Source organism: Canis aureus, chromosome 27 (genome assembly GCF_053574225.1).
Source record: "Canis aureus isolate CA01 chromosome 27, VMU_Caureus_v.1.0, whole genome shotgun sequence".
NCBI classification, from domain to species: Eukaryota; Metazoa; Chordata; class Mammalia; order Carnivora; family Canidae; genus Canis; species Canis aureus.
In genome coordinates, this window is record NC_135637.1 from 16,402,929 (window position 1) to 16,419,494 (window position 16,566).

Consider the following 16,566-nt stretch of genomic DNA (forward strand, 5'->3'; position numbering starts at 1 on the left):
ATAAAAAGAAGAAATTCTCCTCGGGTATGGTGCCATTACACTGTTTACCCTCAAGAACTGAAGTTTCAATTCAATTCTGCTGAGGATAAAGGGCTGCATTCATCCACCGTTAGCTGATGTTCATCTTGAACAATATACTCACACAACATAAACTTTTAAATTTCTTATTCACAAATACTTAACTTCTGTGCCTGAGGTCATCATTGGTAAGAATTCCTAGAAATATTCTTTCTCTGGTCTCCTTTGTCAGCTACTCTGCAAGAACTACCATCTTAAAACTCAATGGATAGGTCTATCCCTCTACCCATTTAATCATGATAGGCTGAATCCCCTCTGCATCAATTAAGCACACAATAGCGTGCAGTACATAAAAACCACAATAAGCAATACAGAAAAAAGGATTAAAGCCATGAAAAATGTATTAATTTATTCTCTACAATGCACTTGTAATTCTTTCACTTCCAGTCAAGATCACAGTACAGTTTAATAGTCTGGTTCAGGGACCAATTAATCCTTTTATATTTAAATCAATCACTGACTCCTCTCCGAATAATTTAGCTTCTACATGCTGCCTCCCATTTGATGTCTTCAGGGAAAGAGCACAGTTAACACTATGTGGCACATTAATCATGTTTGGTAATAGAAAAAGAAATGCAGTATCAGAGAAATCTCATATGGAAAGTAGAGCATGCTCTAAAATATGTTAGCATAACCATTATACGTGCCATCTTTTTCTTAATTAAAACAGGCAAGTTAAACCTGGAGCCCAGACTGCACCCTTCATCTAGCTCTCCATTGCATGTATGCACGGATATACTTATTTTATGTATAAAATATATATCCAGGAATACAACCATTCTATACAACACATTTCCCTCCATTGCTGTCAGATTCCTCTCTCCCATCCCAACTAACAGCAGGATGACTTGATGATGCCCCAACAGTGGGAGAGGGGGGAAAAGTAACAGAATAGTGAATATTTTACTCAAACTGGCATGTGTTTGGCACCTTGCCACAAAACTGTGTCCTTTTCCTTGAATGACTCTGAAGCCTAATAAATGGGGTTAATTCGATGCAATAGTTAGGTATCATCTAAAGATTCTTACCGCTGCATGTAGAGCAGATGTCCATGTTTTAAGAATATTTTCTCTAAATGAATAGATCAAGAAAGCACTGAGAGTTCAAATGACTGTGAGTGACGACACTGTACTAAATACTACTCCTTACTTTGACCAACAGCAAAAGAAGGTCTTCTTTTTCTTTCCTGGATCTTATTCACCCCAAGAGTAAGTCAACTCTGTATTCTAGTGGCCACACCATGGATTACAAATGCATGATTTAGCTTCAGAAATTTCAAAGCAAACATAAGCACTTTTCAAATGGTTACAAGTAAGTGTTTTTAAAAATCTTAACTGGTCAACTTTGTATGTAGATCCAGCACTGAAAAAAGTAGTCTGTCTTGGCATAACTTGAATGCACTGCTGACCCAGAAGCTCTGCCAATTCAAATGATTCTAAAGGGAAGAAAGCACACAGAGAATATTAACTCTGTGTTCACTTGACTCCAACCAGACATATCAAATGGTAAAAGGTTAGGATCAGCTCTGTCATACTAGTGAGAAGAAGAATGAAAAGAGAGGCCATGCTTATAAGTAGTAATCCAAACTCATAAACATGTATGGCATCTAAAGACAGAAATTCAAAAGGTTGACTACTTTCACTGTCACACCAAAAGAGTATTTCTGAGTGTGTGAACTATGACAACCTTTGAGAATCTGGTTGACAACCATGACCTACAAAAAATCATTAGGTGTAAAAATATTGAGTGTTATATCTCTGTTCCCCAGAACAATCGTATCAGAGAAACACTTGGAAAGAGTATAAGTCTTTGGTCTGTTTTTTTAATCTCAGAATAGACCACCACTTATGAAGATTAAACAAATGGACCAAGCTCGTCAAAAATCTTGTCCACAGAATACGAAGTCACCAGCTAACAAGCTACCATTAGCAGGGTATGTTTGCTTTGTGTTGATTTCACAGTGATTATATAAGAGAAGTTTGTGTGGATTCATTCACTCTCTCCTATCTCATTTCCCCTTACTAAGCAAGAATTGAAAGTGTTACACAGAGACATAGAGCTGGTAAGAGACCCTACAGATTAACTACAAAACTATAATATACACAAATCCCAGCATTTAATGCAGGGGTGGGGGGGGGGGGATTTCCTGTACGTGTTTGGGTAAAATGCACTCCGATATTTCAGGATTGTACATCTCAGATGGTGAATCCCAAGAGGGAAAATGCTACATGCTCTTTCTGGATTCAGTTTAGGATAGTGTTCAAAACAAGATCATAAAAAGCCTGACACATTCATTTTGAAACTGGTGTAATCTTTCCTTTCCTCCTCTTGTCTGCTTTTAATCTAGTTGTCCCAGTTCTGGGCTCAGGTAGCACTGATGCCCTCTGGCTGATAAAACAAATGAAAGCTTCACCACATCCCTGAAGGGCTCCACTCTCAGGCTCAGTGCTCATCTGAGCTGCTCTGGAAAATTCCCTCTGACCATCCTGCAGCAGACACTGTACTCAGCTTCTGAATGAGGATCTCAGGTTCTTCTTAAGAACTCCTAACCTGATAGGTTCTCTCTTCCTTTACTAGGCTGTGTGGGTTTGTGACTAATTGCTCTTTTATCTATGGACAGCAAGTACTAAAAACTATGGTGTGACCACAACATGCATCACAGCTTATTTGAAAAGGCTCATATAAAAGAGAAATGTTCTTCTAGACATCTCACACTTATTATAATTTGATCATCACCAGATTTTCAGATAAATAATCCAGTAAGCGTTGTGATTACTAAATAGAATCCAATTTAGAGTGGCTATTATATCAGCAGCCATTTTTAGTCAGACAAGTTACAAGTAAAAAGAAAAATGAGTAATGCAACAAAAAGTCCAAAGTTTTAAACTAGCTTTTCAAATCACCAATAACGACGTATTTTAGGTACATACTAGGTAATTAATTAGTAAAAATTAGGTGAATAAATGGTGACATTTCTAATAATATATAAAACGTATTCTGGAAAAGACATCCTTAAAAAAAAGAAAAACAGGCTTATATAGCATCTTACTTGTATAGCCAATACTAAAATTCAGTTTTATTATTCTCTATATACTCTTTAACATACTATGTCCAAGTCAAAATATGATAGGCTGGTTTTTAGTCATTCACACAAAGGAAAGAATTCTTGATTTTTCTCTTATTTTCAAAAGTTGAATCTGTTAATTTTAAATAATCACTGTGAAAAAACAAGTAAATACAAACATGCTGAGTATCAACATGAAAGGTACTGGAATGCTCCTTTACTAACCAGTTAAAAAAAAAAATCACACAAAAATTAAAACTGAGATGCAAAATCCAAAGCCAAATGGATATGATAATACTACCTTCCAAAATAATAGCTGCAATGGCCATTTAAAAAGAAGTTTTGGATATTTAATACCTTTAATTTATATTGTCATTTTCTTTGTTAAATGGAATGAAACACAACTCTAATGGTACTTTATATATATTAGAACATTTTAGCAATTAACATAAAATTTAGTAAAAATATGGACATATAATTAAATAAAAGATCAATTGATAAGAGAAATTTTAATAGCGGTAGAAATCAATAGAGTGTTTTTCATTTCCACAATTTCTTTTTTAAAAGAAAGAAAAAAGGGACGCCTGGGTGGCTCAGCGATCAGGCGGCTGCCTTCAGCTCAGGTCATGATCCCAGGATCCGGGATCGAGTGCCGCATCGGGCTCCTGTGAGGAGCCTGCTTCTCCCTCTTCCTGTGTCTCTGCCTCTCTCTCTCTCTTTCTCATGAATAAATAAATAAATCTGGAAGAAAGAAAAGAAAAGAAAAGAAAAGAAAAGAAAAGAAAAGAAAAGAAAAGAAAAGAAAAGAAAAGAGAGGAAAGGAAAGGAAAGGAAAGGAAAGGAAAGGAAAGGAAAGGAAAGGAAAGGAAAGGAAAGGAAAGGAAAGGAAAGGAAAGGAAAGGAAAGGAAAGGAAAGGAAAGGAAAGGAAAGGAAAGGAAAGGAAAGGAAAGGAAAGGAAAAAGAGAAAAAAGAAAAAGCAAAAGAGGAAGGAAGGAAGGAAGGAAGGAAGGAAGGAAGGAAGGAAGGAAGGAAGGAAAGAAAGAAAGAAAGAAAGAAAGAAAGAAAGAAAGAAAGAAAGAAAGAAAGAAAGAAAGAAAGAAAGAAAAAGAAAGGAGAGAGAGAGAAAGGGACAGGGTAAAGGGAAGGAAGGGAAGGAAAGGAAGGAAGGGAAGGAAAGGAAGGAAAGGAAGAAAAAAAAAGATAGTGACTTTCTTTGCTCAACACCCAAGAAGGACATCTATCCAAATTAAGCACCTGACAAGAACATGAAAAATTTAAGACATAAATATCAAGTTAGCTGTATTATAGCTTTATATGAAAATGTTATGGATAGCAAAAAAAAAAAAATACTATTGCTTTCATTTTGTTTTATAAGTGGGTTTTCTATACCCAACAAATCTGCATAGGTAAGCTATATGGTATAAGCAACATGTTTCAGATAGTCAATATAATTTAAGGTAAAATAATGTGAGTGATTAAAAACACAAAATTAAAATAGATTAAGATAATAATGAAATAGGGACTCATGTGACACTATCTCAAAGCTGTTCCCAACGATACTCTCCCAAAGCCACCTAGACAGATGGAGGGTCTCTGACCAGCATTCCTTTTCCCATTCCTTCCTCCCTCCAGCAAGGTCCTCCTGAACTAACCTCAGTCCTCAATACTACCAGAACACTTGTCCTTTCCCTTCTCTCTGTAAACTTGTACATCCTATCTGAAACATGTAAAAGTTAAGTTAGAGTCCCAGTATTCCCTCTTGCTTTCTCTTCAAGAGAAGTTAAGGGAAGCTTTCCTACAGCATTTACTGAATATGTGGGTTTTTTTTTTTTGAATGTGTGTTTTTATTCAGGTTAGTTTTTACTTGATTTTATGAAAAACTTCTAGTTAAGAGTAATACTTGCAGAGATACATGTTACTTTTAATCGTTCCATTTAAAACCCCATTTATTACCATTTAAACAAACGAGAACAAACATTTTGAAGAGAACAAGTAAATCCATGGTTATCACTAGTCACAAAGGTTAATGAAAGCAGTACTAGGCTGCACTCTGGAAACTGAGAACTGGAATAGTTATGATGACAACTCCTCAGAAGTTAACTGTACACCACAGTGGGCTGAACCAGGGGTGGTAACCTAACCCACTCTGCCAATCAGAATTCCTTTCCTAGTACTAGAAACTTGGATAGAAAGAGTGAATTAAAATCTCTCCAGAGACTGTATCAATTAGAACCTGTAACTCTGAGATTTGCAACGGATCTGGTCAGACACCAGGGGTAGTATGAGGTTGAGGGCAAGAGGAAGAGGGTGTGTGATGACGTACAGGGAAAGGAGTAGTTAAAATATTAAAAAGTTCAGAACATGACAGTTAAAATGGAAAGGAAATTCATTTTACAGGTAAACAAACCAAGAAGTATCCCTGGTAATACTACTATCTGGAAACATTCTTTAATTGGTAATAGTTATGATATAAACTAATCTATAGACCAGAATAAAGTTTTGTCTTTTTAAATATCAGAAAAACTTATTTTTCTGTCTGAAAAAGCACAGAAAAATGAGCTAAGTTATCCACATCTTGCAGCCTTTTCTTAGGCTTTTTAACTGGAAGGAAGGGCAGTGAATCAAGTTAGTCATTATCATTACTGATTTCTATTTTTTAAATCATTGTGTCTTTTAATAGTTTTTTAAAACTGAGGAGACACATGATATTCTAGTATTCTTGCATTATCTTTACTTAAATCTTGTTCCCAAGGAAACAGCTAACGACTCAGTATCAGACCCTGCATAATTATTGACTACAAAGGAAGTATATATATACTACAATGAGACATTTGCTCTTTAGCAAAATGAAAATGACCCACTTGTTTTTTGTCTTAATATTAAACAAAAGTCTCTGATTTCCATATACAGACCAGTACCTTTAACTAGATAGGTGCTAACAAAAAGAGGTTACATTACTTAACATGGTTTTGCCTGGAAGAATGTTACTATTTTCAGTGGCATTCTATTCTAGATTAAAACAAAGACACAACTAAAACCATTGTTATTTTTAGGCACTTAGCGACTGCCTCTTTTGGAAGAGGCTCAGCTTTGAAGTCATTTCTGTTAAAGCATAAGTGAAGATAACTGCTCATACACCATCATGGATGAACATATTTCTCATGATCAAAAAGCCTGAAATTAAAATGAATTAAAATTTAAAATTTACATTTTATATTACCAAAAAAGCACTAATCTTCTTGAATATATTATATAATTTTCTATAATATTAACAACAAATCTTCTACCTTTTTAAATCAGTCTTTTTTCTAAAGGAAGCACTAAAAATGTTGGCATAGCAAAAGAAACAGTGATACATGAATCACTTGCAGAGTTAAGAAAAAGTAAATGAAGTGTGGAGAGTTCTTTTCCATACACTGTCAAAACCTCTAATTTACACTTCTAAATAAATGCTTTCCGTTAAAGATTTACAAATATTCAAAGCAGGCAGTTGTAACTATATATGTAAAGTACTGGATCTAAAAATATACATACATGGACATTTTTTTTAAAGATTTATTTATTTATTTATGATAGACAGAAAAAGAGAGAGAGAGAGGCAGAGACACAGGAGGAGGGAGAAGTAGGCTCCATGCCGGGAGCCCGATGTGAGACTCGATTCCGGGACTCCAGGATCGCGCCCCGGGCCAAAGGCAAGCGCTAAACCGCTGAGCCACCCAGGGATCCCCATACATGGACATTTTATTTTGCCTCAAATATTCAAATGATAAAGGAAGGCCAGCCAACTGAAAACTTAGCCTCGTTTACCACTATATTTTATAAACTAAAATAAATATTGATTACAAAAATACCTAGAGAATAAAATTTGAGGGCAGGATTTTTCAAATGGTAAGGGTTATGAAATCAGTTTAGTGGATTTCAATCAGTATTTTTTAATTAAAAATAAATGTTTAGAATAGAAAACAAAGAGATTTTCAGGCTTGTTTTAAGAAAGAAGAGACATGAACACATGTATACTGGGTTGCAATGTAAGATCTATTTCTTTGAATGCAATCAAGAAAAATTTGGAAGTTCTTTGAAAGATCAAATATTGCAGTAAACCTCATTTTAATATCTTGATAGCATGAAGATTTTTCATTATATTGGCCTTTTAAAATGTTCTGTTAAAGCCCCAAACCATAACTGGCAACTAAATTCTTCCAGGTAAAACTTCATAGAAGTTAAAATTTTGACTCCTACACAACACAAGATGTGGAAATCTTCCCTAATATTGGTACCTTAGCAGACCAGGACAGTATACACATTTAGAAAATAATTGAGAATAGACATAAAATCTGAAAATTGAAATGACAATTTTGCCAAAATTTTTTTAGATAAATCTGCATGCTATAAAATTTCTCTGTGTACACATGGAACAGAAACCATCAATGCTAAAAGTTCTTTATAAACTAAATGTATCTACTGGATGGGAAATTAAAAAGAAACACTACTGAGACATTCTAATAACCAGTGGCAGGAAGCCAAGCCTGGCTAATACAAAAGCAGTAAAATTAACTAAAGACTTCTCTCCATGAATTAAGAGCACATCCTACTTTGAAGATAGTAATTCTTTTTTTTTATTAAATAGTTATGCAAGCTCCATTTGTAGTTAAATAATCTATAGATTCATCTGTTTAAGAGAAATACACATTCTTAAAACAATATACACACATCATTCAAACTTAATATATTCTTCAAACTTAATAAAAATGTTCATTTTTCAAAAACTTAACAATAAACTTTTAAAATGTACATTGTACAAAAACCATATGAATAAAACATACACAAAAATACCTAAATTAGAAGCCAGTGTTTATAAAATCAAACCCTAAGGAAATGCGTTGTAGATTCTTCTACATCATCAACAGTTCTAACAGAATTAAAACATAAATGAATATTACATAAGACTTTAACATCAAGAAACAGAAGACACATCCCTCAAAAAATTAAAAATAGAACTACCATATGATCCAGCTATTCCACTTCAGGGAATTTATCCAAAGAACATGAAAACACTAAATCAAAAAGATATATTCACTCCTAAATTTATTGCAGCATTGTTTACAATAGCCCAGATATGGAAACAACTTAGGTATCCATCCATGGATGAATAAAGAAGATATATATATATATATATATATATATATATATATGGATACACACACACACAATGTAATACTACTAAGCCTTAAAAAAAGAAGAAAATCTTGCCATCTGTGGTTATGGATGGACCTTTATTCATACTCAATAAAATAAGTCAGATGGAGAAATATAAGCATGATTTCACTTACATAAGGAATCAAAAAAAAAAAAACAAAAAAAAAGCAAAACAAAAACTCAGAACAGACTGGTGGTTACTAGAGGGGAAGGAGACGAAGAGGTTCAACTGTACAGTGATAGATGGGCAACTAGACTTATGATAGTGATCGATTTGCATATTTTAGGTGTATAACATTATAATTCAGTATTTCTATAAACTGCTAATTGAGCACCAATTTTACCTCAATTAGAAAATGTATTTTGCTAAGATACAATAACAGAATGCAATTAATTAGTATTTCATTTAAATAATTTTTTAAAACTAGAAATATATTTTTACTTTCCCATAATTAAATAGTCTGTATGGACTCTTTTAAAATCATACATGAGGGATCCCTGGGTGGCTCAGTGGTTTAGCGCCTGTCTTTGGCCCAGGGCGCGATCCTGGAGTCCCGGGATTGAGTCCCGCGTCGGGCTCCCGGCATGGAGCCTGCTTCTCCCTCCTCCTGTGTCTCTGCCCCTCTCTCTCTCTCTCTCTCTCTCTCTCTGTCTATCATGAATAAATAATAAATAAATCTTTAAAAAATAAAAAATAAAAAAATAAAACCATACATGAAAAATTAATTCTAATTAGCCTAGATATTAATTAACTCTGTCACTGAGAAGTAAAAGTCAACCGCAAAGAGTAAGGATAAATGGCAACCAATTATATTAAAAGAGGTAGCTACTGAGAAGACAGATCAAAAGATAGGACAAGGAATAAGGTGAACCATAACCTGCTTTTAGCATTTCAAGAGAGGTGTATGTTATGAAATCACATGCCAAAAACTTCAAATTCTAGCTTGACCCTCAATTTAACAGCAGCTGTAGCCAGTTTTCAGTTTTTGAAGTCTAAAACATATTATGTGCTTAACTACCAAAAATATACTTCATAAAGCAAAGAAGCAGAAAGACAGCTTCTTGGGGTAAACATCTTGCATGATACCAAGGACTCATTCGAGGGTACTGATTAGAATTCAAGGCTGTGTGTGACTGATTTCTTTTGTTACCTCAAAGACATGGCCTGATACACAGGACAGAGAGACAAAAGGTCAGATTATAAGGATGATGAAAGTAATTAGGAAATGCAAAGGTTGAGAGGGAGTGTTGTTAGGTCTTAGGAAGTGGGTCTTACTGAGTCAGAAATCCAATTTTGGATGCAGAGAGGCATCTACTTGGTTATGCAGTAGACAGAACCTAAAGGCATTAACTAATGGGGAAATTGCTCCAAGATTTTACTAAGCTGTGCTGCAGAAATTAATTCTTCATCACCCACTGAGAAAAATGTCTTGATGTCATTCTAAAAGGGTGTTAAATCAATTGTGATCTTTGTAGGGGAAAAAAGCTGGAAAGCATCATTCACTCTTAAATGTCAGCCAGTTAAGAACAAAAATCACTAATCATGTGTTGGACTCTGGTTTGCACTACATGGTTTTGACAAGTTAACCATTCCAATCTTGTTGTGCTTAACCTACCATTACAGCTCAAGTCTCCTAGACACACTTATAAGCTTGGATAAGGGAGGGGTTAAACAGGGTACTGGATACATAGAAGTTAAGCAGCTATGAAAATTAATAAGGAAGAATTTACAAGAATAATTTAGAAATGAAAATTGAAGAGTTTAATGTATTTTGATTAAATGAGAATGTCAAATACATTTCCATAAAACAATGGTCAATGTAATAAGTAATGTAAGGTAAGCCTCACCATTACTACCTTGCAAAAGTGCTAAAGAAGCTAAGATGTTTTCTAGAAAATAAGCTAAATAATCCATTAGTCCATTTATTATGCAAATATCTAGCTTTCTGAAAGATTTACAGAAAACATTTTCTTCATGTGTCAGACACTATGTAAGAAATCAAGAAATCTACAGTACTAATTTTAGAATTTCTTATTAAAGAAAAAAATTCTTTTTTATTGGGTGGCTTCTAAATTCTTGGAAAGATGTCACATGATTAGGGAGTTACAAACATGAATAAAACATAATCTTTATCGTTAAGGAGCTTATATTCTAGGAGAAAATATGAAATATGGCTATTGGTAAGTAAAATAGAGAGTACAGAGAAATACCAGAAGAAAGGTATAAGTTTCTATAAAATTTCAGAAGAGATGATTCTAGCTGTGAGAATCAAGAGGCTTTGTGGAGGACATAGGACTAAAGGTGAGCCTTGAAGGATTTTTAGGAAACTAAAAGGTTAGGAAGACATTGCAGGAACGAAAATACTAATTAGCAGCTAACATTTATTGAGTGCTTTCTTTGCCTGTCACTAAGTGCTTTACATATACCAGTAATTCCTAGGATTCTTACAATAACTCTGAAGTAGGTATTATATTGTTATCTCTACTGTGAAGTGACGAGAAAACAAAGATACAGAGAGTTGAAGTAACTTGCCCATGGTCACAGTTTGCCAAGTGCAGAACCATGTTTCAAATTTAGATCAGGTTGAGGAAAGATCATTCTCAAAGCAGCACTGAACTTTATAACCTTACCTGAACTGGCATCAAAAAGACACATTTTATTTTGATAACTGTAGGCAAAAGGTTTTCCACTAGCTCACTGAAGCTCTTTTTCCTTTATAATGTTCATTACAATTATGTTAGTATCTTGATTTTGATGATAATACAAACTCAAGAGGGTCACAGAGGCAAAGGTAGAGCACAAAGGCAAACTTCGGGATGCCTGGATGGCTCAGTGGTTGAGTGTCTTCCGTAGGCTCAGGGCATGATCTCAGAGTACTAGGATCGAGTTCCACATCGGGCTCCCTGCATGGAGCCTGCTTCTCCCTCTGCCTGTGTCTCTACCTCTCTACCTGTGTGTGTGTGTGTGTGTGTGTGTGTGTGTGTGTGTGTCATGAATAAATAAATAAAATCTTAAAAAATAAAAAAAAAAAGGCAAACTTCATCCTTGGTCCACAAGCCCAGTGCTTCATCACATCCACCTCTTCTTTTAAATTAGAATGGATATTTAGCAACTGTGTTCCACAAAGCGCAAGGGTTTCTCAGCAATGCCCCCACAGTGTACCAGAGAAAGGTTTTCCAACCTCACCCTCCACCACATGTCAATGCAAATGGCAATCAGTCACACAGTTCATTTGAAAAACAGTTCTACAACTAAAATGTAACAACCATATTACACATACACCAAAAAAAAGTCTTAGGTCTAGTTACCTTAACCTCATTTCCTGTTATTTTTTCTGGTCCTCTAACTGTAGTATCCAAATTCTACTCAAACAATATCAAATCTCCATCATCATCTAAATAGTCTTTCCCTTGTTTCATGTGTGGGAAACCCTCAATAAAAAACAACCTATATTCATAATAAAATCCAATTTAAGACAACAACCAAATAACAGTGAAAATTTCCCAATACTACCCCCACCACTCTACCTGCATACTCTGTAATTATAAGCTATTCAGACCTCCAAGACTGTCATGCTTCCAGGCATGTTGAGTACTTTTCATTTGTACATGACTTTTTTTTTTAAAGATTAGCTTTCAAAAGTAATCAGAAAAGAATACTTTTCACACTACCATTAATAAATAGACACATAAATCCATGATTCTGTCAAGTTGAAACTTTTGTAAAGTAACACAATCATTAGTAAAAAGTTCATGGGTACCAAAATGGTTAAAACAATTAAAATAGGCAATTCTCAATGCTGACAAGGATACAGAACAACAGAAACTTTTTGCATACACTGCTGGTGAAAGTCTAAATTGCCATTTTGGAAAACTGATGAACAATACCTATTAGAGCTGAATATGTATTTACTACTCTATGACTCAGTAATTCTACTCTTAAATATATACCCAATAGAAAATAAGGAGAAGAATGTTCTTAGAAGGATTATTCACAGTAGCTTCAAACCGTCAACAAATGTCAATTAATTGTGGTATATTCATACCACAGATTATATAGCAGTAAGGATGAACAAATTATAATTGAATACAACATAGATGAATCTCATAAATATAACATTGGGAGAAAGGAGCCAGACACAAAACAGCATATACTGTTCCATCTAAATAAAATTCAAAAACATATAAAACTTAACTAGTTTACATGTAATGCTATTGAGATATTGGTTCTTTTGACAGGAGGCAATGACTAAGAGGAGACACAAAAGAGGCTTCTAGGATACTGGTAATGTTTCATTTCTTGATCTGAGTGCTAGACTAAGAATGTATTCACTTCATGAAAGTGGACTGGAGGGACACCTGGGTGGCTCAGTGGTTGAGTGTCTGCCTTCAGCTCAGGGCGTGATCCCGGAGTACCAGGAAAGAGTTCCACATTGGGATTCCTGCATGGAGCCTGCTTCTCCCTCTGCCTGTGTCTCTGCCTTTCTCTGTGTGTCTCTCATGAATAAATAAATAAAACTTAAAAAGAAAAAAAGAAAGTGGATGGAACCAAACAGTTTTGATGGGCAAAACATGTATATTTCAATAAAAAGACTTTTAAAAATTCCAAAAAGAATAGGACTATTTATATCCACTTGCAAACTGGTTAACTAGAAAACATGCAACTGAGAATATGTTAACATAGATTTATGATCCCAACTATCATTGAGACTGAGGAGGCAAAATATATTCACATAAGAAGTTAGTTCTTTAAAAAAAAAAAAAAAAAATTCCCTCCTGAGGCACCCAGTGGCACATTTAGTTAGGCATCCAACTCTTGATTTGGCTCAGGTCATAACCTCAGGGTTGTGGGATTGAGCCCCTACAGTAGGCTCTGCTTGTCCTTCTCCTTCTGCTCCCCCTCCCTACTTTCTCTAAAAACAAAAACCCAAAAGCCAAAACACAACAACAACAAAACAGCATTCCCTCCTATGAAGACCTATATTTTAACAATGTTTCCAGTTGGCTTTCCAATGTTGGAGCACAGCACTAATGGATTTTAGAGGGGGAACGGGCCTTAGAAAATGCCATGATCACTCCCCAAAATACTAATTTGCCAACTTTAATAAGTTTCACCAAATACTTGAGATATAATCATGAGCTCCAATTATCAAAGAACAACAGCAAAGGACTAAAACCAAGATCTGGTGGGCAATTTAGAAGCTGCTGGAAGCTAGAAGATATGTTTGTTAGAATAAGACCCTTAACATAACACTCTGAGTAATACAGAGGAGTGGTAAGCACAGGAATTATAAGCAAGGGTGTTAGAATCATACTCAAATTTGATATCTGGCTATATTACTAACTAAATGTAAAACCTTACATAATAAGCTACTTGATTTTTATCCTCACTTCTACAATCAGTACAACGAGACCTATTATAACCAAGGATTACTGTTAGGTTTAAAGGAGAGAATATATTTGTAGACGTATATACAGAATACACAGTGGCTATGATGGTGGAACGATGATGATAATAATAACGCAGTGGTAGTAGTGTTCTCAACATAAGATACAAGCCCAAAAGAACTGGATCTGAGGGAGAAGTATCTGTTTTTTGAAGTGGTTTTCTAGGGTCACAGAGGGCATGAAAACAGTTAAGTATACCCAGAATAGCTCTGAGGACTTTCATAAGGAGAGAACTACAATCTCGCTATAGAATACCATAGTGTTTAGATAATTTTCTAGCCATAGTGTGTGTGTGTGTGTGTGTGTGTGTATATATATATACCATTAAGAATAAGAATCAGTTCCAACTATTGCTGGTGATGAGAAACTCACAACCTAACTACAATTGTTTTATTTGAATTCTCCAAGTAGCAATGAAATGAGTAAGAGAATCATCATCAGATAAGACTCTAACATTCTTTAAGAAATTACTTTTTATCTAATCTTAAATGATTGCATAATTACAGGATAAAATTAATATCTTGGGTACTAATTCAAATCGCACTTAATGATCCTAGAGAAATGAATTACTAGAGATAAATGACAAATTCTGCTTTGGTTTCTGATCTTTATTTCTTTCCTTAAAACTTAACAGACCTCTTTAATTTGTCTTTCTAACTTGGCAGATTTACTAAAATCTAAGATCTGGAATATACTGCAGTTATTTACATGTATTTGGTTATCATATTTCCTTCACAAATGACATAAATGGCATAACAGTCAAATAATTCTGGTGAAGGAATAAAAATGGTTTTTCCCTCCCCAGAATTAAATATATAACTATGTGGAACAAAGTTAAACCAGAAACAAAAGTGACCAACAGCAGAATCCCTGGAGAAAACTAGTGGAGTCATTTAACAGAAAATGAAGTTAGCTAACACCTGAAGGAATTATCTTAGTAGATTATTCCAAGTTGCTCAAACACACAAGCCTATAAAATAAAGCCCTATGAGGCAGACAAGAGTCCCAAAGAGATTACATTTAATAATCCTCCTGAAATGGCAGAGGCACATTCCACACGAAGGATACAATATACTTTTAAAGGATGACAACACAGGAGCAGTAAACCTGAGAAGAGATGCCAAATCTCCAGCATCCAAATTCCAAAGCTCTAATACGTCTCTTATTTTGTCTATGGGTAGAGCTGATTAGTTGCACTGAAAATGGTTCAATATCCACATGCCATCCAGAGTTGCATACCATCTGACTGATGCCAGAATGCCATGTCATCAGCACTTAAATTCCAGGGAGAGTTTTCTGTGCAATGATCTAATAAATGAGGATCTAGCATTCTGTTTACGACATATTGGTAACTACTCTTTTCCTGCTGGATAAGCCTGGTCTACCCCAGACTCAGACTAATGGTCTTTATTACAGTCTCTACAACAGTTTACACATGGAGATTGAAGGTCTGAATGTCAATTTCAACACCTTTATGTCCACCTGGCAAAATATGATCATTTCCTTCAATGATATTTTTAAGATTTTATTTATTTATTTATTCGTGTGTGTGTGTGTGAGAGAGAGAGAGAGAGAGAGAGAGGCAGTGACACAGGCAGAGGGAGAAGCAGGCCCTATGCAGGGAGCCCGACGTGGGACTCAATCCCGGGTCTCCAAGATCTGGCCCTGGGCTGAAGGTGGCGCTAAACTGCTGAGCCACCTGGGCTGCCCCATCCTTCAATGATTAATGTTGACTTTCAGAGGTCAAAAGTATGCCCAGATTTTCAAATATTTGGTATTCAAAATATCTAAATTTAGGGAAGAAGCTTGGTTTAAAAAAAAAAAAAGCTCTGATGGTTACAAAAGGAAACTTTTTACAGGCTCATTTTAAATAACTGAGCTATCTATATCTAGTACATTTATAAATAGGATTCAGTTCATTAAAATGTATTATTTCATATGTTTTTGGATCTCGTACACTCTAAAATAGCTTTATCATTCAGTTCAGGATTCAAACAACCAAGAATTCATTTATTTTTCTTACTTATTTCTGGCTAAATCTAGAATAGAAAAGGTTTTAAACTCCTTAAAATACTAAAAAGATTCCATCACAGCCAATCAAAAAAACATGAAATATATTTTCTTCTTGATCAAGAAAAGGAAATAGCTAGCACACTTAAACTGAAAACTGTCAATTATTTCTTTATTTAACAGATTCTAAATGCAATGCATCAGACTGCAGTTAGGAGGTGAAGACCCGCCATTTCCATTGGAGACACAAATCTTTATCAGCTGATGCGATCTCTCACTTTAAGAGTAGGATGAAGACACAAAAAAAATATACCTTCAGTTGTTTATTTTAAACCTAAGCAATGTTAAACTTCTAAAACTAAAAAATAGTATTTCCCTCGTACATGCTCTGGAGAGAAGTCTGTGTAATTAGTATACTCAAAAGTCTGTATATGTAGTAAAATTGAAAGATTATTAAAAGTAAAAAGAAAGTTAATGCTACAGTAAAAACTGGCAATAAAATCTTTCACTCTGTAATCTCTTGGAAAAGAATCAGACCACAGGCTGATTTTTTAAAATGTTTATATAGCTATTTTTAACTTCCAAATGTCTATCAAAAGATAAAATGGGAAACTTTTCTTTCAGAGATAACTTGCTAATAACTGTTCTTAATTCAATGTTGCTGTTAGAATAATACCACCCAATAAGGAAAGGTGAATTAGGGGCACCTGAGTGGCTCAGTGGTTGGGCGTCTGCCTTTGGCTTAGGTCGTGATCCCAGAGTCCTGGGA

The 16,566-nt window shown here is 34.8% G+C and overlaps 1 protein-coding gene across 8 annotated transcripts in view; it reads right to left on the reverse strand.

Annotated features, from left to right (window-relative positions):
• The window catches only part of MED13L (mediator complex subunit 13L), a 297,211-nt gene that overhangs the window by 82,425 nt on the left and 198,220 nt on the right, over positions 1–16,566 (reverse strand). The window contains exon 4 of one of the 8 annotated variants that reach the window (XM_077875780.1): positions 1,414–1,513. The exons of the other annotated variants lie outside the window; for them this stretch is intronic. Within the exon in view, the coding sequence (XP_077731906.1) occupies positions 1,414–1,513 (100 nt within the window). The remainder of the gene's footprint in view (positions 1–1,413; positions 1,514–16,566) is intronic. 8 annotated transcript variants of the gene reach the window in all.